Source organism: Rattus norvegicus, chromosome 1, assembly GCF_036323735.1.
Source record: "Rattus norvegicus strain BN/NHsdMcwi chromosome 1, GRCr8, whole genome shotgun sequence".
Classification (NCBI taxonomy): Eukaryota; Metazoa; Chordata; class Mammalia; order Rodentia; family Muridae; genus Rattus; species Rattus norvegicus.
The window spans coordinates 184,818,829-184,840,077 of NC_086019.1; the positions used below are offsets into that span (position 1 = coordinate 184,818,829).

General features: G+C 48.5%; 2 protein-coding genes across 6 annotated transcripts in view; one reads left to right on the forward strand and one right to left on the reverse strand.

The window, feature by feature from the left end:
- Positions 1 to 4,599: 4,599 nt before the first annotated feature.
- On the reverse strand, positions 4,600 to 6,195 carry LOC102556194 (uncharacterized). The gene is made up of 2 exons (XM_063279604.1): positions 5,228 to 6,195; positions 4,600 to 5,023 (listed from the first exon to the last, which is right to left on the reverse strand). Exon 1 carries the CDS (start codon positions 6,054 to 6,056, stop codon positions 5,418 to 5,420), a length of 639 nt encoding a protein of 212 aa, XP_063135674.1. The 5' UTR covers positions 6,057 to 6,195; the 3' UTR covers positions 4,600 to 5,023; positions 5,228 to 5,417.
- The window catches only part of Eef2k (eukaryotic elongation factor-2 kinase), a 63,629-nt gene continuing 47,971 nt past the window's right edge, over positions 5,592 to 21,249 (forward strand). The window contains exon 1 of one of the 5 annotated variants that reach the window (NM_012947.3): positions 5,592 to 5,808. The gene's annotated coding sequence lies outside the window, so the exon portion shown is untranslated. Of the gene's footprint in view, positions 5,809 to 6,261; positions 6,455 to 16,293; positions 16,452 to 16,954; positions 17,266 to 21,249 lie in introns of those variants that run through there. The other 4 variants (XM_039101738.2, XM_006230157.5, XM_006230158.5 and 1 more) reach the window with 4 other exon arrangements.

A 21,249-nucleotide genomic window follows, 5' to 3' on the forward strand; every position in this document is an offset into this window, starting at 1 on the left:
AGCTGTCTCAAAAACTCTAGGATGGGGAGACTAGCCTAGATTTTCCAAAATGGCCCCGAGAAGAGGTAAGAAACCTCAGGAGATAGGAAGATGGAGATTTGAGGAAGCTAAGAGATGAAGGTGCAAATCAAGGAGTGCAAGTAGGCTCTTCTAAGCTTTGTATATTTATTTACGGGGGTGGGGGTGCACACCAGTATTCATGTGGAGATCAGACAACTTGGAGGAGATGCTGCTTTCTTCTGCCTTGTGGGTTCCCTTTGAGATCAACCTCAGGTTCCTAGGCTTAGCACCAAGTCCCCTTACTCACTGAGCCCTCTCCCCAGCCCTGGATTTTGCCCTGGAAATTCCAAAGAGAAATAGGAGGTGTCTGACTCCTTGAGTTTAGGAAGTCTGTCCTCCAGAATGATTCGAGCTGCTCAATTTGTAATACTTTGTTAAACCAGTACAGTGTAGGGACCCCATGGGCTTGGGAGCCGCGGGCTCACTAGCTTTGTGACCTAGGAAATTTGCTGCAATGGAGCAGCAACAGTCGTAGCCACCCTACAGCATTTGCTGAGAGAATTTTCTTTTTTTCATTCTACCCACAATCTCATTGACCCATAAGGATCAGACATTGGTCTTGTCCTATCGGAGAGAGAGGAGAGAGAGGAGAGAGAGGAGAGAGGAGAGAGGAGAGAGGAGAGAGGAGAGAGGAGAGAGAGAGAGAGAGAGAGAGAGAGAGAGAGAGAGAGAGAGAGAGAGAGAGAGAGAGAGTCAATCTCACTCTCCTGTTGAGGAGCATAGTCTCCCCGCTGAAACAAGTCCAGCCAGTGAGCTCCAGGTTTCCTTCCCCACACCTCCAGGGCTGGGATTACACTCACCTGCCCTGATGTCTGGCTTTTTACAAGAGTGCAGGGGAGCAGAACTTGGGGCCCTAACTTTGTAAGACAAGTACTTTACTGACTGAGCCATCTCCCCAGACCTGGAAGAAGTTTTTTGTTGTGTTTGTTTACCCTGTGTGGCCCTAGTATTCTTGGAACTTGCTCTGTAGAGTAGGCTGGCCTTAAACTCCAAGATCTGCCTCCTAAATGCTGGCATTAAAGGTAGGTACTCTCAGTACCTGCAGGGTGCAGAAGTAGGCATTGGATTCCCCTATAGCTGGAGTCATAGGCAGCTGTGAGCTATCTGATGTGGAATTGAACTATGGTTTTCTTTCCTTCTTTTTTTTTTTTTCCTTTTCTTTTTTTCAGAGCTGGGGACCGAACCCAGGGCCTTAAGCGCTCTACCACTGAGCTAAATCCCCGTCCCCATGGTTTTCTTTCTTAAAGATTTATTTATTTATTACGTATACAGCGTTCTGCCTGCATGTATCCCTGCAGGTCAGAAGAGGGCACGGGATCTCATTACAAATGGTCGTGAGCCACCACGTGGTTGCTGGGCCTCGTGGTTGCTGGAACTCAGGACCTCTGGAAGAGCTGTCAGTGCTCTTAACTTCAGAGCCATCTGTCCAGAACTATGGTTTTCTACAAGAACAGCCTCTGCTCTTAACCACTGAGTCATTTTTTTTTCAGCCTCCCTGAAGAAGTTTTTAAAGGTCAAGTGTGGCAATCCCTTTACCGCCTATACCTCAAGATCCTCACCATAGCTCTATGGGATTCTGTGAGTGCCTTCTCTACACTTACCCTTGAAGGGACTTGACAGGCCTCGACCAGAAGGAAACTGGACCATGGTAGAACGTAAACTCCAAGAAAACAAATGATAGTTTCTTAGTTACCCAATGCCATATCTTTAGGACTGAGGACAATATTGGCTGAAAGAATATTGGTTGAATGAAAAATGGTTTTGCTTCTTTTAAGTGAGGATGTGTGTACGCATGCTTGAGTGCTGGGGACCAACCCAGGGTCTCCTACAGATTAAGCTCACAATTTGCCCTCAGGATAAGCTATAATATCCCTGCCCTGCTTTTCATTCTTGGTGAAGGCCACTCGATCTGAACTCCTTTGCCATTTGAACTCAAAGACAGAGGCAAGCACTTCTGCCCAGACCTGCCCATCCTAAGAGTTAACAGAATTATTGTCTGGACATGGGCAGGCCCTGGCCTGCCCTCCTGGAAGAACACCCTTTTCTGCAGCCACAAGAACAACAGAGTTCTCTTTATGTAGGCTATCTCCCCAAAATAACTCTAAGTATACTTACACACACACACACACACATGTAATTTTGTACAAATCAGAGTTTATTCCATACTTACTAGGCCTATCATACAAAAATAGGCCTTGGAGAGGTGCACAACTGTTCTCAAGGTGTTCAGGATCTGCTTGCCTCCAACTCCAACCCCAGAGAGGTGAAGATTTACCATTTGCTCCTGTCCAGCCTCTCTCTAGCAGCCTGTGTGTTGGCTGGCCTCACCCATGCCTGCTGACCATGCTTCTCTGGTGATTTATGCCTATGTAACACAACAAGGGCAGATCAAATGCAGACCCAGCCAATGCCGGGGAAGGGTGGGGAGGCCACAGAAGCCAGAGCCACCAGACTGTTTAGTTTTTTGGGTTTTCTGTTTCTAAGTGGCATTTAACTGTAACTGTCATAAAAGTAATCAGTGTTCCCTAGAGAAACAGGAGCAAAGAGAGAAAAGCACAAAGACAAACCACTATTCATGTTCCTACCTCACGAATCTACCTCCCCTTCCCACACAAAGGAAGCTGGGTGCTAAGTTTGAATTGTACCAAAAGCATGCTCATACATTTTTAAATGCCTAATCCTCTGCGTAAAGTTAAAAGTAAAAGTCTTCCTTTACCAGGGAGGTCCACCACATCTAAAACAACAAAACAAACAAGAACAACAAAAACAAAACAAAACAAAAACTGGTCTGGATTCTTCCAGATCTTTTCTTATTCAAATACATAGTCAAATAAAGCCAGAAGCCTCTCTCTTAGAACACCCTAAGACAGGAGAGGAGTAATTTCATGAACTCTGCAAGTCTTTATAAAAACCATCCTGGGGATAGAGAAGTGGCTCAGCTGTTTGGAACATTTGTAGCTCTTGGAGAGGATCCAGGTTCAGTTCTACACAGGACCCATGTGGTGGTTCATAACTGGAAAACTGCAACTCCAGGAGACCGGACAACCTCTTCTGACCTCCACAGGCAACATGTATGTGTGTGGTACATGCAGACAAAATACTCATGAGGTAAATTATCCTTAAAACAAACAACAAAAACTGCTCTAGCCTCAAAGCCCAGGCTGGTCTTGAATTAGCAATCCTGCTTCAGCCTTTTTTTTTTTAACTTTTTTTAAATATATTTTTCCTACATACATAATGAACCAGCCACTTTTAAACTTTTGGTTTTAAGCATTTTTTTAAACTTATTTGCGTATTTTGTCTGCATGTATGCTTGGTGTCAGCAGAGGCTAGAAGAGGACATCAGAACCATTGGAACTGAAGTAACGGTTGTCAACCACCATGTGGGTGCTGGGAAACTGACCTTGTGGAGGGGCAGCCAGTGTTCTCAAAGGCTGAGCTATCTCTTCAGCCCTCTGCCTCAGCTTCCTGAGTTCTAAACTTACAGGCACACGCCACCCCATGCAGCTCCACACGTAGTTGAGTTTGTTGTTGTATTTTAAATGTGGGCATCTATTATAATTTTTTTTAATTACGGTAATTTATTTTGTGTATGTGCATGTATGTAGGTACATTCACACTACGGTGTGTATATTGAGGCCAGAGGATTATCCGGCAGGAATTAGTTATCTTCTACCACATCAGTCCCAGAGATGGACTCCGGCTTATCTGTCAGGTTTGGCGAATGCCTTTACCTCCTAAGCCATCTTATCACCACCCCCAATTTCTTTCGTATGGTGCATATTCTAAGTTACCCTTAGGCATATAACTGGGAGTGGGACTGCTAGGTTCTTTAGTAACATATGAGTATCTGAGGGGTCCAGGGAAACATACTCAGTGTCATTATCTATTTGGAAAGTAGAAAGAAAACTGGATCTAGCCGGGAGTGGTGGTGCAGCTCTCCATGCTGTGGGGCTGATCTTCCAGAAGGGCAGGCTAGATGGGGCACAAGTCCTTTGGCCTGTCATGTTAGGAAGCTCCAGGAAGAAGCATTTGCCTTTCTGAGTTCATGTAGCAACATGGGATCTTAATCAAGAAAATGAAACTTGTCTGGTGTTGTAGTGCATGCCTTTAGTCCTAGAGCTCAAGAGCAGAGACACTGGTCTACACAGTGAGTTTCCACAACAGTCAGAGCTGTGTAGAAAGGCCCTGGCTCAGGAAAGAAGTGGGAGGAGTCAATTTTTTGCAGGGAATGTTCATGCTATCAGGTCTGAAGCCCTGACTTCCCCAGGAGAACAGGTTTACTGCTCTCAATCACCAAAGAGTTTATAGGGCACAGACCTATAAAGATCTGGACTAAACCTTGCCTCTGCCACTTACCCACTTACTGTGTAAGCTTGGAAAAGTCATTTTCCTAGCCTGAGTTCTGTGCACTAAGTGGAGGACAGCTGAGAAGGTCATGATGAGAGTTAGGAGGAGCAATTGTACTCCTTTTGTTACCAGTAACACAATATTACAGACCGTCAGGTGCTGTGATAAAACACCATGGCAAAAGCAACCTGGGGAGGAAAGGGTTTATTTCGGCTTATAGCATACAGTCAGTCTGTCCTGAAGGGAAGTCAGGGCAGGCACCTGAGGCAGGAACTGAAGCAGAGAACACTGGGGACCCCTGCTTATTGGCTTGCTTTGCCTGCTTGCTTAGAGTATACCCAGAAGTACCTGCCCAGGGGTGGCACCGCCCACAGTGAGCTGGACCCTTCCAAATCAATCATCAATTAAGAAAATGGCCCACAGGCCAATCTCTTGGAGGCATTTTCTCAGTTGACGTTTTCTCTTTCCAGATGACCTGGGTTTGTGTCAAATTGTCAAATATAAATGGCACAGACTAGATGAACTCCCTCTGTAGACCAGGCTGGCCTCAAACTCACGAAGTTTCTTCTGCTTCTGCCTCCTGAGTCCTAGGATGTGCCACCACTGCCCGGCCCTGATGAAGATATTAAGTAAAAATGACAGAAATATTTGGAATTGTCAAACATTAAACATTAAATTTAAACCAAATATATATTTATATAAACATTAAATTTAAACAAAATTATAGGTTATATATATTGTTCACATATTTATAATTTTACACTTATATTTATAAATTTGTATATTCTATGTAAATATTAAATACATATATGCTTACCATGAATTTGGATTCTTTGAGTTTTCAACACAATTTTTGTTGTTTCACCCTCTCCTGCATTCCCCCTCCCTCTCTTGGAAAGTGTCTTAAGTTTCTTCAAAACAGAAGTCGAGAAATTCTAAAGATTTTCTGATAAAAGCCTTTTAGGCTATTGCTCGGAAAAGAGACTCACGCGGCACAGTAACCGGCTTTAGACCCAAACGCTCAGGAAGCGTTCAACAGGCGGGGGAGCCAAAAGAACGCGGCGGCTGCAGGGCTGCAGGGAGGTGATGGCCACCCGGGGCAGCCACGTGAGCCCGGGCGTGCGCCCCGTACGTCGGTCCCGCCCCAGCTCTGGTCCCAGCCTCCGGCTCCAACCCCAGCCACAACAGCCCCAGCTCCAGCCGGCGCTCCGCTCCAGCGCTCGGACGTCTCCAGGCACCCCACTGCGGCTGCGGGCCTGGCTCTCTGTCGCGTGCGCTCGTACCCCAGGATTCTCCTCCCGCCCTGCACCCTGGAGCGTCCGGCCGCCAGCCTCTGCCAGCTCCTCGGGATCCTTGCGGCCGTGGGCAGCGGCTGTCGCGCCTGTCCCACTTTGGGAGGTAGGTGACCGGGCTGGATGGGGAGCCCGCGCCTCCAGCTGCAGTGGCCCCCCGAAAGGAGCTTCTTTGGTTGCAGAGCTTCCGCGGGGCTCAGTATTTGCGCCTATAAAGAAAAGAATGAAAGACGCTGGCAAGCGATGGGCGGGCGCCGTTCGGGTTGCACCAGGCAGCGCACGCGGGCTTCCGCCAGGGTCTCTCCTTCGTGTCTCGGAGAACCCGCCTGTCCCTCTGAAGCGCTCAAGCAGCATTCCCCTCACGAGGTTCCCCCACACTAGAGGCCTGTGCGAGCCTCAGTCGAGGAATCTCGAGATCTGTGCAGCATACGCCCTTGCAGCATTGTTGTTGAGGGAGTTGGGGTGTTGGCAGGCGTTGGAGACTTGTGCGCCAAGGGGCTGAGCATTCATATGCAGTTGGTGGCGCGGGGGCGGGGACCTCCCGGGTAAGCCTCGGGCCAAATCTAGCTTGTGTCTGTTAAGGGAATTGCGGGGAACCTGCCCAGCTGCGCCCTGTGTGTGACTGATCGCGTGTATTTCGGAGGAGTGAGATCTGACTTGGGGATTCTCCTTGGGGGCGCTGGGACCACTGAACAGATTTTACGGAGGAGAACGCCGAGGTCCAAAGAGGCCCCCAGACCCACGGAGGCTAGGTAGGGAATGTAGAGTAAGTAAACTAGGACTCTGAGTGTGGGGGTTAAGAGTGAAATTTTGGGAAGACTTCCCGGAGAAGGTGCTGTTTGCGCGGTGAGGAGGATGAAACCAATGGAAGGAGAGGGCCCAGGCCGTGTTCAAACCTCGACCTTAGACAGCTCTTCATCCTTCTCTGCGGCGGCAACAGTTCCCGGGAAAGGAAAGGCAGGCGGGAGCTAGAAAGGGGCTGGGGTGGGGGTCGGCTCTTTGTTCCAAATACCTAGGTTCTTTTGAAATACCAGGGTCAGAGCGCGTTAGCTGTCACTTTCCTGAATGACTCTTGCCACGCTGTTTCACAAACATATTTTCAAACCTTTTACCCTGCACTGGTCAGACTCAAGAGGTCTTGTCACCTACAGCGCTAGCAGCTGTTAATTTACGCCTGGGAACCTCGTGTAGGAACGTAGGGTGCCCAGAGAACCGAGCTGTTGTTCGGGGCTCCTTCTCTACCTTAATTTCTATTGTGAAGAAGAACTTCAGGACCAGCATAGCAACCAAGTAGTAACAGCTTTGGGGAGGCTTTAGGTGGAAGGAGAGGAGGTATCTTATGAGGCAGCTGCAGGAATCAGTTACTCAGGATCCCAGGGTGCCACAGTGTGCACACCTGGGATGATCCTGGCTTTGAGCCTTAAGCTTGTTGGATGAGGGACTGTGTGGGGGAGGGGAGCATGGCCGGCTAGGTGGAGAGCACTCTCCCCTGAGGTGAAAGGGAAAAGAGCTCCTGGGGACTCAGTTGCCCTGGCCTTGTATCTGGTGGACACAACCATGCCACACCATCTCCTGGGGATCCAGCGTCTTCTTCTGACTTCCTCAGTCACCTTCGTGTACACACACACACACACACACACACACACACACCACAAATTAAATAAAGAATATCTCACTAAACTCTTGCAACTAGGCTTCGAGGAAGAAAAGGGTTGAGTCACTACAGTACGGTAGTAAAGCTGAGAGAAACTTTTCACAGGCTGAAGAGTCAGAGGGAGTGTAGGCTGTGGTTCTAACTTCTGGGCACATCAGCGGCCTCTGCCTGGCTTGTTTGCATCTGATTGCTAGACCACACTAGAGTCTCCTTGAGGAGGCTTGGAGCGAGGCTCCCAATTTGCATTTCCAAGTAATTCCCAGGGGAGGTTCCTAGCTGCTCCGGGTGAGTTGAGGAAGTAAAGACTATATTTAAAAGGCCCAGCTTTCTGGCTGTGTGATTATAGGTAAGTCACTACACTTCTCTGTTCCTCAGCCGCCACCCCCCCACCCCCCCCCCACCCCCCCACCCTCCCACCCCCGAGAATGAAGCAGATAGCATCTGCCTCTTGGGACTCGAGGCAGGTCTGAAGGAGGGGCTGTGTCAACAGGTGTGATGGAAGAGTGGATCACTCGGCAGGGGACAAGTTGGCAGTAGGTTGAATAAGGAGAATAGCTCGAGGCAGGTGACTGAAGGAAGGCACAGTGCTGGACTCCTGTGTCAGGTGTTGGAGCCTGTGTCCTCCCTGGAGCTCAGAGAAGGTACAGGCAGGTGTTCTGTGATGATGTGGAAATGTCGTCAGCCCAATCTGGCCAAGGTGTGGAAAGTGAGCAGCTGAGTGGGCCTGGAAGTGGTGCAAAGTTATTTGGGCCACATTTCGTATGCCTAAATGCAACCACAGGGCTTCACTAAGGTGTGGGAGATGCTGAGGCACACGGTCTCTGGCTGAGCCAATTGAGGCTGCTCTAGGCAGCACCCAGCACTGGCGTCTTGAGCACTGGACTCATTTCTTGGTTTCTTTGGAATGAAAAAAACAGGACTGGGGATGTGGCCTGATAGCGCGCTTCCAAACAAGCACAAGGCCCTGGGTTTCACCTCAGCACCTCATAAATCATGCCCATTATCCCAGAACTAGGGAGGAAAGAAGCAAGACAGTCAGAAGTTTGAGGTCACTGGCCAACCTGGCTATGAAAGACCCTGTCTCAAAAGAAAAACAAAAGCCACAGACAAACCCATAATTGAAAGCTTAAGAATTCAGCAGTGGTGGCACATGCCTCTAATTGGGGCACAGAGGCAGGCAGATCCATGATTTGGGGCCAGCCTGGTCTACAGAGCTAGTTCCAGGACAGCCAGGCCTACACGGAGAAACCCTGTCTTGGAAAAGCAAAGAAAGGAAAGCTCAAATTAGGCTGAGCTCTGTGTCCCCTGGCCAGGGCTCTGAAGCAGGTTCTGCGGTTAGGAGTGGACCCTGTCCTAAACATGAGACTTAATGGAGCAGGATGGGATGGAGCCCTATGGTACCAATACAGTGCAGTACCTGGTTGATGGGACTCAAACACTTTTCCGCTTTGTTCTATGAATTCCTGAGTGGGGGAGGGGCAGCATCAGGAATCAGGAAATGAAGCATCAAGTGAGGATTTCATTAATATCTATGGTATCAGCACCAAGGGCTCACAGATAAATTGCCAACAATGAAGAGAAACAGCACTTTATGTCAAAGTAAAAGAACCAAGATATCCACGCCAGCTTCCTCCATCAGACTCCTGTTTTCTAAGCCCAGAGTCAGTCACCATTTACATGAGCTTGCCAGATCTTCCTACCCTCACATCCAGATCTGGCTGCTTAGAGTGCCTCAGAGTACTCAGAGGGGCCATACCTGTCTTTCTGCTGCAGGATCAAGCTCAGCACTTCCCTCCCCTAGAAGGCCTTCCGTGGGTCATTTCCTTGCCTGCGAATCAGCAGACAGCAAACAGTAGATACTCAGGGAGACCAGCTCCTCAGTCCCGCCATGCCTCAGTCCCGCCATGCCTCAGTCCCACCATGCCCGGCATAGAATTGGTGCTGGAAAATACCAGCTGCTATTCCATCCTGACCACCCTACTCTCCTCTATCATCCCCCACCTCCACCCTGGCACCTCTTCCTAGGCTCTGCATAACAATTCCTGTTACACACCAAGGACAACAGTAATAACCCCGCTAAAGATGGCCATATCCCACCCCTGGGAGTGTGTGGCCTTATACAGCAAATCACACTTCTTAGAGAGGAGCAATGGGGGCATTGTCCTGGATTACCTTAACTACACTACAGGGTCCTTATAGAGAAGAGGTAGAAGTCAGGCATGGTGGCACTGTCATACCCTTAGTCCCAGCATTCCACAGGCAAAGACAAACAGATCCCTAAGTGTGAGGCCTGCCTGGTCTACACAGCAAGTTCCAGGAAAGCCAGGGCTAAACAGAGAAACCCTGTCTTGAAAATTCCATCCATCCATCCATCCATTCATCCATCCATCAATCAATAAGAGGTAGAAGGGTAGAGAAAAAAAGAGCTGTGACCAAGGAAGCAGGAACTCTGGACAGAGGTATTTAGAGTTAGGGTTTAGCTAATCATGAGAGCGCTTGCCTAGCGTGTGCCAGGCTCTGGATTCTGCCCTCAGCACTGGAAATGAAGGAGGGAGGAAGACTGAGGAGGGGAAGGGAAGGGATGGGAGGAGGATGGGAAGACAAGAAGGAAAGCAGTTTGAGGATTCAGGCTGCTGGCTCTGAAAGAGGAGCCCATCGGACTTCTGTCTCTAGAATTTTAAGTCAAGAAAGACCTTGAGTCATTTTGCATCAGCTCACATGACCAAACAGGCTCCAGCCGGGGCCGCTCCATCCTGCCTCACAGCAACATCTGGAGTCAGTTTTAATTGTTCTGCTTCTAGTGCCTCTGGCAGTAAGTGGAGATCACTAATGCTGCTAAATGTTTGACATCCCATAGGACATGTTGCCCTATAAGAAAGAATTGTACCAGCTCGGCCGGGCAGTGGTGGGATATACCTTTAGTCCTAGCACTCTGAAGGCAAAGGTCTGTGGATCTCTGTGACTTCAAGGACAGCCTGGTCTACAGATGGATTCCAGGCCGGCCAGGGCTACATGAAGAAACCTGGTCTCAAAAAAAAAGGGGAGGTGGGGAAAGAAAAAGAATTGGACCAGCTCATTGTCAATAGCACAGAGGCAGAGAAACCGTTCTCAGAGGGGAAGAGAGCTGCCAAGTGAGCATGCGGACCCTGGTTTAGATCCCAGCACGTACACAAAAACCTGGGCATGGTGGGTGCTACAAAGGGATTCCTGGGGCTTGCTGGCTACCAGCCTTGCTTCAGCTTCAGTGAGAGACCACATCTCAAAGGAATGAGGTGGTGTATGATAGAGTAGGTTACTCAGTGACCTCTGGCTTCTATACACACACACACACACACACACACACACACACACACACACACACAAGCCTTTCCTGACCCTCCTCTCTGTGGAAACAGTCTCCATATATTCCACAGGAGCAAAGATACCAACTTCCTGGCTAACAGGAGTAGCAACCTGTTTGGAAGGACAGGAGCTAAGTCAACATTCATTTCTACTGAAAATGCACGTGCTACAACCTGGACTCTGTCCATACAAACACACCATTATGCAAGCGTTCTTTGTTTTAAAATCTGCAGCTGACATTTTAGAGCATAAAGCAGAAAAGATTGTCGTTCTAGCTTCAATGAGCCACATGCACAAGGGGGCTTTGGATTTTAATGTTTAATCATCTTATAGGCTTTTCTGTCCCCAGGACATAGTGTACTCCTGGCTGGTCGCACCAGGGATACAGTGTGCCTCGCTTTTTCAGGATGCACTCTGTGTTTACACAGTCTTCTCTGTGGCCAGGCCATGTGAATATTCGCAAAGAGGAATGGTGTCTCACTTCTCTAGCTGCAGCCCAGAGTGCCAGGCCTGGCACAAACTAACTGTGCAAGTCACAGGAACGAACTACAGAAAGGCTGGCCATCTCCAGCTAGCATATGGGACACTGAGGTGTCCCGTATGGACACTGGGGATTTGGTGGCCCAGTGGCACGGTTGAGACCTCAAGAGGGAAAACCAAATCGTGAAAAAATTAAAAAGGACTGTAAACTGTAATCTGTTCGAACTTGGAAACACACAGATCTCAGTTCAAGTCCTAACTTTGCCATAGCCAGCTGAGCAGTCACTTAACCCGTAGTCAGTCTGTCAAATTATTCACCTCAGAGAGGGAAGCAGAGCAGGGTAGGAAGGAGTGACAGAGGAAGATGACTAGGAAAAGCCCCTGTGGCTCAGAGGCTCCTGTCATTGTCACACATGTGCCGAACTGCTTAGTTCAGCACCTGGCATGCAGCCAGACCTTTGAACGAATGGCTACTCTTACTTCTGTGAAAATCCTGTCAGGTTGAGGACATCGGAGTCCAGGTCTTTGCTTCTTTCTCATCCCTCTGCAGCATCAAAAGCCCATTTTTCCCCACTGTCAATACGTGGCAGGACCTCATGCTACCCTCTGAGGAGTGTTCTGCCAACTCTGCTGGCCAGAAAGCTCCTGCCTGGCACCTAAAGAATCATCCAGAGCCTCCTGTGGGAGTGGAGGAAGCAGAGAGAAAGGGGGGGGGGTAGGGAGGGGCCAAGCCTTGTTATCACAGCAGGAAATCCACGGTGAAAGATCATAGATCACAGAAGGAGGGTGTGATGGTGAGCCCAGCCTGTGAGCCCAGCTCTGAGGACCCTGTGAGGCAGGAAGAACCAGAATTCCAGAAATGGATAGGTAGGGAACAGCGGGAAGGGAACGTATGCTATCGTGATGGTGATACCCACCGAGAGTACCCCTGGGAATAGTTGGGAACATTACAGTTGCATCTAGAAATGGGAGGCCTTGCTGCCTGTTCACAGTTGCAAAGGCTGTTCACAAGAGTTGGGCGTTATGTGATCTGAGTGGCGTGACAAGTGACCCTGACAGGAAAGGGCTGCTGTTTTGTTTTGTTTTGAAAGATTTATTTATTGTATGTGAGTACACTGTAGCTGTCTTCAGACACACCAGAAGAGGGCATCGGATCCCATTACAGATGGTCGTGAGCCACCATGTGGGTGCTGAGAATTGAACTCAGGACCTTTGGAAGAGCAGTCAGTGCTCTTAACCACTGAGCCATCTCTCTAGCCCAAGGCTGCTGTTTTTAACCATGTGCTTTAGGAAAAGCCATTCTTTTTGTCCAGTGCTGGGCATGGAGCTCAGAACCTTGCATATATTGGGCAAGGGCTCTGTTTCTGAGCCACAACCCCAGCACTCAGAAAAGTTTGTTTTTTCCTTTCTCCTCTCCCCTTCATTGGTCTCAAACCCAGCTACAAGGAAAATTTTATTGGGAAGGGAAGGGCAGCTGAGCTTATTGGGTTAGTTTGTGTACAATAGGTGATTCCGTATCTCCAGCTGCCTTGTTTATTTAGGGTTGGGGGGGTTGTTTGTTTTTTGTTTGTTTTTAGTATTTTATGTGTATGAGTGCTTTGCCTGCATGTGAGTGCCTGGTACCCTTGAAGGTCAGATCCCCTGGAACTGGAATTAGAGATGGTTATGAGCCACCATGTGGGTGTTGGGAATTGAGCCTGGGTCCTCTGCAAGAGCCACCAGTGTTCTTAATCCCTAAGACAATTCTCCGGCCCAGTTTTGTTTTTATTTGATGTATTGTGTAATTCTGAAGATGGAACCCGGGACCACGTAAAGGCTAGACAATGCTAATCTACCACCTAACTGTACTCCAAGCTCTCTAGTACTTTTAATATGCAAATAGGGGCTGGGGGAGATGGCTCAGTTGAGGAGGTGCTTGCTGTGCAAGCATGAGGTCCGGGGTTTAAATCCTCACCACCCACGCAAAAGCTGGGTGTAGGGGTTTGACCACCAATAAGAGCACTTGCTACTCCTACAGAGGACCTGGGTTTGGTTCTCAGCACCCACACGGCAGCTCACAACCATCTCGAACTCCAGTTCCAGAGGATTCAACACCCTCTTCTGGCTTTTTATGAGCACAAATCACACACGTGGTGTACAAATATTCATGCAGGCAAATACTTATGTGCATAAGATTTTAATTAAAAAAAAAAACCTGAATGTAGCCATCTTGGCCTATAGTGGGAGCACCGAGGATGCTGGGAAAATTCAGAGAGGATCCCTGGAGTTCACTGCCCCACCAGCCTAGCCAGTCAGGGAGCTCTAGGCTCACTGAGAACCCTGTCCCAAAAAAGGGCAGAGAGCAACTGAGAAAGACACTGACTGGTGTCTTTAGGTCTCCGTCTACACATGGGCACACAAATATAAAAATAATATCTGTATCATTGAGTTCTGGAACAGTTTTGGAGTGCAGCAGGCAGAAAGCCTCTAGGTGCATAGCATGCCCATGTCCCCATCCTGTGTCATCATCATGTCTCAATTATACAGTTTAGGGGTCTTGATTGGGTTAATTTTCTCTGCCTGTTAAAGAATTAAAAGCTAGAAGAAGCCTCAAACACCACAGACAGAATCAGCAGTTGAAGAATGGTATTTGTTGGGGTGAGGAGATTCACGGAGAGGGCAGGCACAGAGAAGCAGCAGCACAGTGGGTACTTGGAAACCCGAACAATCCAGTCTCTTGAGTAGTGGGTTTAAAGCCTCCTGAGTTTAGGTTGGTTAGTTTGAGGACAGATAAGATGGCCTGCAATGGTTATACTACACATCCCGGGCTGGCCTTGAACTTGCTGAGCTAGTGCATCTGCAGGGGTCCTGCTGCTGAAAGACAGATTTGTCTCAAGTCAGGAAGGTAAGGCAGAAGTGTGCCATCTTGGGAGTTCACCACTTTCATTAGCTATGGGCTAGAGCTCTTACTAGCTATCTGCTTGCCAAGGAGTCTGTCTAGTCTCTCACCATTCACACACACACACACACACACACACACACACACACACACACACACACACAAAGAGAGAGAGAGACAGACAGATAGACAGAGACAGAGATTGATTGATTGATTGATTGATTGATAGATTGATTATCAGAGCCAGCCTGTAATTTGCAGAACATCCAGAAGGGGATGGGTAAGTTGACTTCTAGCTCTGAGGTGAGGTCATAGCTCTTCATTTTCCTCTTTACCTCTTGCTCTGTGGTCCACCCCACATCATCTTTCTTCAGTGGTGCCCTGGCCCCAGCCCTAAATTCCTACCCTGCCAGAAATGTTTGATCCTGCCCTTCTTCTAGTCACTTCTAGTAGAAGTCCCTGGTTTACCAGGCATGTGATGTCTTCCGTCACATGAGCACCTCTGAACCAATCACTGGGAGCAGGCGTCTGACCTATAATGATGCTAACCAATGGTGGTGAATCATAGGACGGTAAAGCTCTGGTGTAGTGAACAGCTTCCATCCATCCTAACTCCTCTAACCACCGGCTAAAGTCGATCCTGAGAGGCACGGACGCTCTTTAAGGTGTCTCTAAGTGCCTGTGTCTCCTAGGCTGTGGGCTAACACTGTGTGTTCTCATCAGTGTAGGGCGGTAGCATTGGCTCTGGGATGCTGCAGCTTTTGCTGCCACAGAAAGACAGCTCCAGGCACTGAGGATGAGCCTAGGGAAGACCAGCAGTCATTGTGGCTTCTCTCGACCCTAAGGCCTTTCTTTGGGCATTCCAAGCATAGTCTCTTATGTCCATGGCTGCCACAAGATTCCAGACTAGCACGATAGGCATGCTCGTGTATACACACACACACACACACACACACACACACACACACACACACACACACACACACACACAGAGAGAGAGAAAGAGAGAGAGAGAGAGACAGAGAGAGAGACAGAGAGAGAGAGAGAGAGAGAGAGAGAGAGAGAGAGAGAGAGATCGATCGATGCTGGCTTCCAGAGAATAGCTGTTCCCTGAGGACCCCTAAAAATCTTGACTTTGCTGCTACTGGGACATCTAGGTCCCCTTCTGGAGAGATCCTGGCTTCTAGAGAATAGCTGCTCCCTGAGGACCCCTGAAGAATCTTGGCTTTGCTGCTACTCGGACATCCAGGTCCCCTTTGGCTAATATTCAAGGCTCAGCCTCACAATTTACAAAGCTGAAGATGAGTCTTGTGCCGTACTAGAGAGCTAACTGACGGCTATGCTTCCACATCCCAGGTTCATGGTATGGCAGGGAGAGAGGAAGGACGTAGAACTCTTCGGAGAAACTTCTCCTCAGGTGTGTCTAGAACTCTCCGGAGAAACTTCTCCTCAGGTGTGTCTGGCTAGAAGTGGGTACCTAAGTGAGTAACTTCTGGAAATTTCTCATTTCCTGTGAACTGGGGTCTCTCTCCTTCCTTGGGTTTGGGAATCCATAATAGGTTGAGTTTGCTAGGAGGCTGGGGTCTGAGGTAAGGTCCCAGGTACTGTCTGGTGTGCAGAGTGAGGTCGGCCACCAAGCTGCAACTCTGCATTGAGCTGGTTTTCCTAAAGTGTCCCTCCCTAGCAGGGGACCTTGTCATAAGGAATATGACCTTTTATGCTATGAGAGAGAGAGAGCATTGCTGGAGCCAATATAATTAGCAACTTGAAGTAAGGGGAGGAAAGAAAAGGACAATAAATCACCTTACAGGTTTGATATCAAAGTACGGTGTTTGTGAGTCCGTGACTAGGATGCTGCCCCATGATATGAGACCTATGTGCTGTGCCTCTGCCAGCCTCTGGATCTGGCTTGTACTTCATGGCCTATCACAGTTGCCTAAACGGTAGAGGCACCTGCCGCCAAGCCTACTGACGTGTTCAGTCCCTGGAACCCACATGGTAGGAGGAGACTCCCACTTGTGTCCCCGGACCTCCACGTGTTCTTTGCAGAGAGCCCCCTGACCCAAATTAAACAAACTGAATGTTAAAACACCACCAACAAACTAACCCTTCCTCAAAGTTGTACACAGCCTTTCTGCTTCTGTTTCATCAAGCTTGGGTGTGTGACGTTGGGAAACCATTTCCACAGAGCTGATAAACCTCCCCTCTGAAGAGAGAAGCTCAGAAAGCTACAAGATTAACTGGGCTCCTGAGCTTATAGACAGTGAGCAGTTACTGGGGACAGACACTGCAGCCAGCAAGGTAGCAAGATAGCCCACAAGGAGCTCGGGGTTGCAGCTTTCCTGAGTCCTCAAGAGTGCTGGGGCTGGCTTTAGCTGATGCAGCTGCTGCTCCTGTAAGTAACCCCATCGGTTCCCCAAGCTGAACTTGGGGTGGGGGTGGGGTCATTTCTTTGGTCCATCATCACCAGCCTACTTCGTGATAGTCAGTTCACGTCTCCCCAGGGAGTCACACAGCTCATGGCCTTGCCTAGCTGTCACGACCTGTTTGGGACTTGGAGCCCTTACTTGAGAGACTGTGTACTTAGCTCTGTAGTAGCCAACAGTTTTGACAGTTGACAGGCATGGCCTCAGGCTTCCTTAAGAGCAGATTCGAGATGATAGGAAACCCACAAGACTGGGTTCACTCAGTTCTGGCTGTGTACCAAGTGCCTTCTGGGTACGAGGCATAGTGCCAGGCAGTCGCAACTGGTGTTAGCAGCAGCTCCCGGTTTCCAGGGTCAGGAGGGTGTTTATCTGTGGTTCCGTCTCATGGTTCCGCCTCAAGGCTTCTGTGAGATAGCTGTGGAACCACAGTGAGGCCACTTCCCTACTCAGCGCGCGGAGCAGTGGGGGAGGGGTGGTCAGGTCGGGTTGGGAGATGAGTGTGACCAGATCACAGCAGCAGAGCCTTGATTTGTCAGAAACCCAAGTTCTGCCTCTCAGCCGGGAGCCACACTTCCTGGTGCCACAGCTGAAGCTGGGGGCATGTCACCATCCTGTCCCCTGAAGCCATCCACTGGCTGAGTCTGCTGGCAGTTATAGACACCACCACACTGCTCTGATCTGTAAGGCTGACTAGGACAGAGCAGGCACTGGGGCTAGGAGCTGCAAGCAAGCCATAAAAAGGATCAGGTGGCTCTGGCATCTGTCCCAAGCTGGTGACTGAGGGTAAAAACAAACTTGGCAGCTGACATGGGGTTTCAACCTGGGAGTTGGAGAAATCAATGTGTGGCTAACACATTAAGGAAAAGGCTAAAGAGAAACAGAACCAACAGGCCCAAGTTAAATAAAAAAAAAATAGCAAGGGTACATTTTGGTCAAGGAAGGCAAAGGTTCTGAGATTTTAATTTCTATTTTAGGAGCGTGTTCTGAGTTAGAATGTAAAAAGTATGCCCTGTTTTAGTAGCTGTTAAGAAAGTGCCAAAGGCTCAGAGGAAAGAGATGGCTGAGTCAAAACCTAACACGAGGCCAGGCAGAGGCAGGTGGGTCTCTTGAGTTTGAGGCCAGCCTGGTCAACACAGTGAGTTCCAGGACAGCCAGGACTGCATACATAGAGAGACACTGTCTCCAAGCAAGCTGTAGAGACGGTGATGGGGCAAGGCATTTAACTGCACACGCTCGGCAACTTGAGTTCGATCGTGGGACTCCATATAGTGGAAAAAGAGAATCATTGTGACCTCTACACACAAACTGTGACAAGTATGTCCCTCCATGTCCCTCCTTCCAGAGAGAGAGAGAGACAGAGACAGAGACAGAGACAGAGAGACAGAGAGAGAGAGACAGAGAGGGAGGGGGGGGAAGGAGAGAGAGAGAGAGAGAGAGAGAGAGAGAGAGAGAGAGAGAGAGAGAACACACCTCTATTCCCTTGGCTGGTCTGACTTCTGGCTCAGCCTCTTAGCTGCTGGGATTACAGGCTTATGCCACCTCACCTGAGTGGAAACTTTTAATGCACACAGAAACATTCTTCCCTTTGTCATTTGACAGAAAACAGAAATAGGATTATCCTGGCCACCTGCACCTTTCGGATTTAAGCAGTTTTTCTTGGCTATCTGTTTCTTCCAGATAATGGTTTTTCTGAAATGTATAACTTGCACATCTCCCATTTCTAGTGGGCAGTTCCCACTGTACTGACAGAATACAAACATACCACAGTCAGCCTAGGACCTTCCTTCAGTACACCATTCCTCACTTCTCCTGCCAACACTTCTCCCCTCAGCAGCCTCAGGCAAGCTCTGGTCTACTTCCCCTTTCATGGCATCAGGTCAGGCCATAGAAGCCTTCACTTCACATATAGCTTCATTCAGTATTTATTTTTATGCTGAGTCACTTTCCTTTATATGACTATGAATGAATAAATGAGTGTGTGTGTGTGTGTGTGTGTGTGTGGTTTCTGTGTGTTTTAGCCCTGGCTGTCCTGTAACTCATTCTGCACACTACTGCCTGGTGTGGCTATGCCTTTTTGTTTTTAATCTCCTCATCACTTGATGGATACTCATTAAGAATATACTGCTGGGCATGCCTTTAATCCTGGCACTCAGAGGCAGAGGCAGGCAGATCAGTGTGAGTTCAAAGCCAACCTGGTCTACATAGCAAGTTCTAAGCAGCCAGAGTGAAAATGAAAGGAGGGAAGGAAGGAAGGAAGGAGGGAGGGAGGGAGGGAGGGAGGGAGGGCGGGTGGGCGGGCAGAACAAGAACGGTACTGTTCAGGCAGTGGTGGCACACACTGTTAATCCCAGCGTTTGGGAGGCAGAGGCAGGTGAATCTCTTAGTTCAAGACCAGCCTGGTCTACAGAGAATTCCAGGACAGGCAATGCCACACAGAGAGACCCTGTCTGGAAAGAACAGACAAGAATGGGGTTATGGACATTTGTATAAAAGTGGTAAATTTGATTTTTTAAATTGTGTGTGTGCATACCTGATGTGTATGTGGGAACACACATGCTGTGGTGAGTTTGTGGAGGTCAAAGGACAATTGGAGGAGTCAGTTCTTTTTTTTTTTCTTTTCTTTTTTTTCCGGAGCTGGGGACCGAACCCAGGGCCTTGTGCTTGCTAGGCAAGTGCTCTACCACTGAGCTAAATCCCCAACCCCTGGAGGAGTCAGTTCTAATGATTGAATTCTCATTGCCAGACTTGTGCAGGAAGTGTATTTACCTACTGAACCATCTTGCTAACCTACTCTACCTGCCCCCTCCCCTGCCGGTGTGTGTGTGGATGTCTGTGTGTGTGTGTGTGTGTGTGTGTGTGTGTGTGTGTGTGTGTGTGTAGCCTCGGTGGGCCTGTCTGGACTCCACCCTGGAGTTCTCTTGCTCAGCCTTTAGAGTGCTGGGATTTCCGGTGTGATCCACCATGCCAGCTTGTTTATGAGCGGGTGTAAGGACATTTCATTTCCTTTGAGTGCATCCCAGGAGCAGAATTGCTGGACCACATGGAACCCATGTTTAAATTTTTCAGGATTGTCAGATTGTTCCTGTAGCAGGCGCACCATTTTACAGTCCCACTAGCAAGTGTGGGTTCCAATTCCTGGTCATCCTTGCTGGTTTTTATTACTGCCCAGCTTTAAACTTCCACCATTCTGGTGGGGTGTGACTTTCAATTCTGTCTCCCTGAAGACATCTCGTGGGTACAACAGCTAGTTGTGTGAGGGAGGCAATTTTTTAAATTCTCTCTCTCTCTCTCTCTCTCTCTCTCTCTCTCTGTGTGTGTGTGTGTGTGTATGTGTGTGTGTGTGTGTGCACCTGCGCACACTGAGTGCAAATGTATACATATGCCTGTGGAGGCCAGATAAGGGTGTCAGATCTCTGAAGCTGAAGTTACAGATGATTGTGAGCCAAAAATGGGTGCTGGCTGAAACTGAACTTTGGTCCAAGAGATGTTGATGCTTGCTTTGTTTTGTTATTTTGATTTTTTTTAAAGATTTATTTATTTACTTAATGTATATAAGCACACTGTAGCTGTCTTCAGACACACCCAACCCCATTACAGATGGTTGTGAGCCACCATGTGGTTGCTGGGAATTGAACTCAGGACCTCTGGAAGAGCAGTCGGTGCTCTTAACCGCTGAGCCATCTCTCCAGCCCCTTGATTTTTTTAAGACAGCGTCTCACTCTCTAGTTCAGCTAGTCGTAAGCCTGTGTCTTATTGCGTCCATTTCTAGAAGACAGAAATTTCTAGAGGAATGCACTACCAGGCCTGGCTTTGGACAAATGACTGTTCAAATCCTTTGGCCATTTTTATTGTGTTTATTATGGAGTTGTAAGAGTCCTTTGTAGAGTCCCTCATTGAGTTTGCGATTTGAAAACTTCTTTCCCATCTCTTGGATTGTCTTTTCGCTCTGTGTGTGTGTGTGTGTGTGTGTGTGTGTGTGTGTGTGTGTGTGTGTGTGTGTGCATGCATGCATATGTCCTTCTGTGTTTGTGCCTGCCATGTGTACCCAACAGAAGCCAGAGAAGAAAATCAGCTGTTCTGTACCTGTACTTGCAGTTCTTTCTCTGGCTCTGGCTCTTTTAGATTTACCTTTTATGTGTATATTTCGCCTGCTTGTGTGTATGTGCACCCTGATGTGTGTCTGGTCAGAAGAGGATATCAGGTCCCCTGGAACTGTAATTATGGATAGTTGTGAGCTACCATGTGGGTGCTAAGAACTGAACCCCAGTTCTCTGCAGGATGCTCTTAACCATTGAGCTATCTCTCCAATTCCTCCTCTTACATGATTAGTGTCCCTTAATATGCACGAGCTTTTTATTTTAATTATTTATTCTTTTGTTTTTGCTCTTTGGCTGTCATGTTGAAGAAATCTTGTTTGTGGTGTCAAATTGCCTATAATCTAAGCACCTGGGAGGCAGTAATAGGAAGGAGATTGTGAGTTCAAGGCCAGCTCTGGTAGACAGCAAGTTAAAGGGCAATCTGTGCTATATATAGTAAAACTTAGGTCAAAGATAACCAAGGCTAGGCTGTAGCTCAGTGCTGGAGCACTTTGGAGCATGTGCACGGTTCTGGGTTTCATCCCTGGCCCCATCCCTCTTGCTGCTCCCGTCTTTCCTTAGCCCAAGATTATGAGGCTGTCCTCTATGTCCTGGGCTTAGGATAGGATGCAGGGCCTCTCAGCCCTATTCGTTAAAGACGATTCTTGGCAAATTCAGTCATCTTGGCATG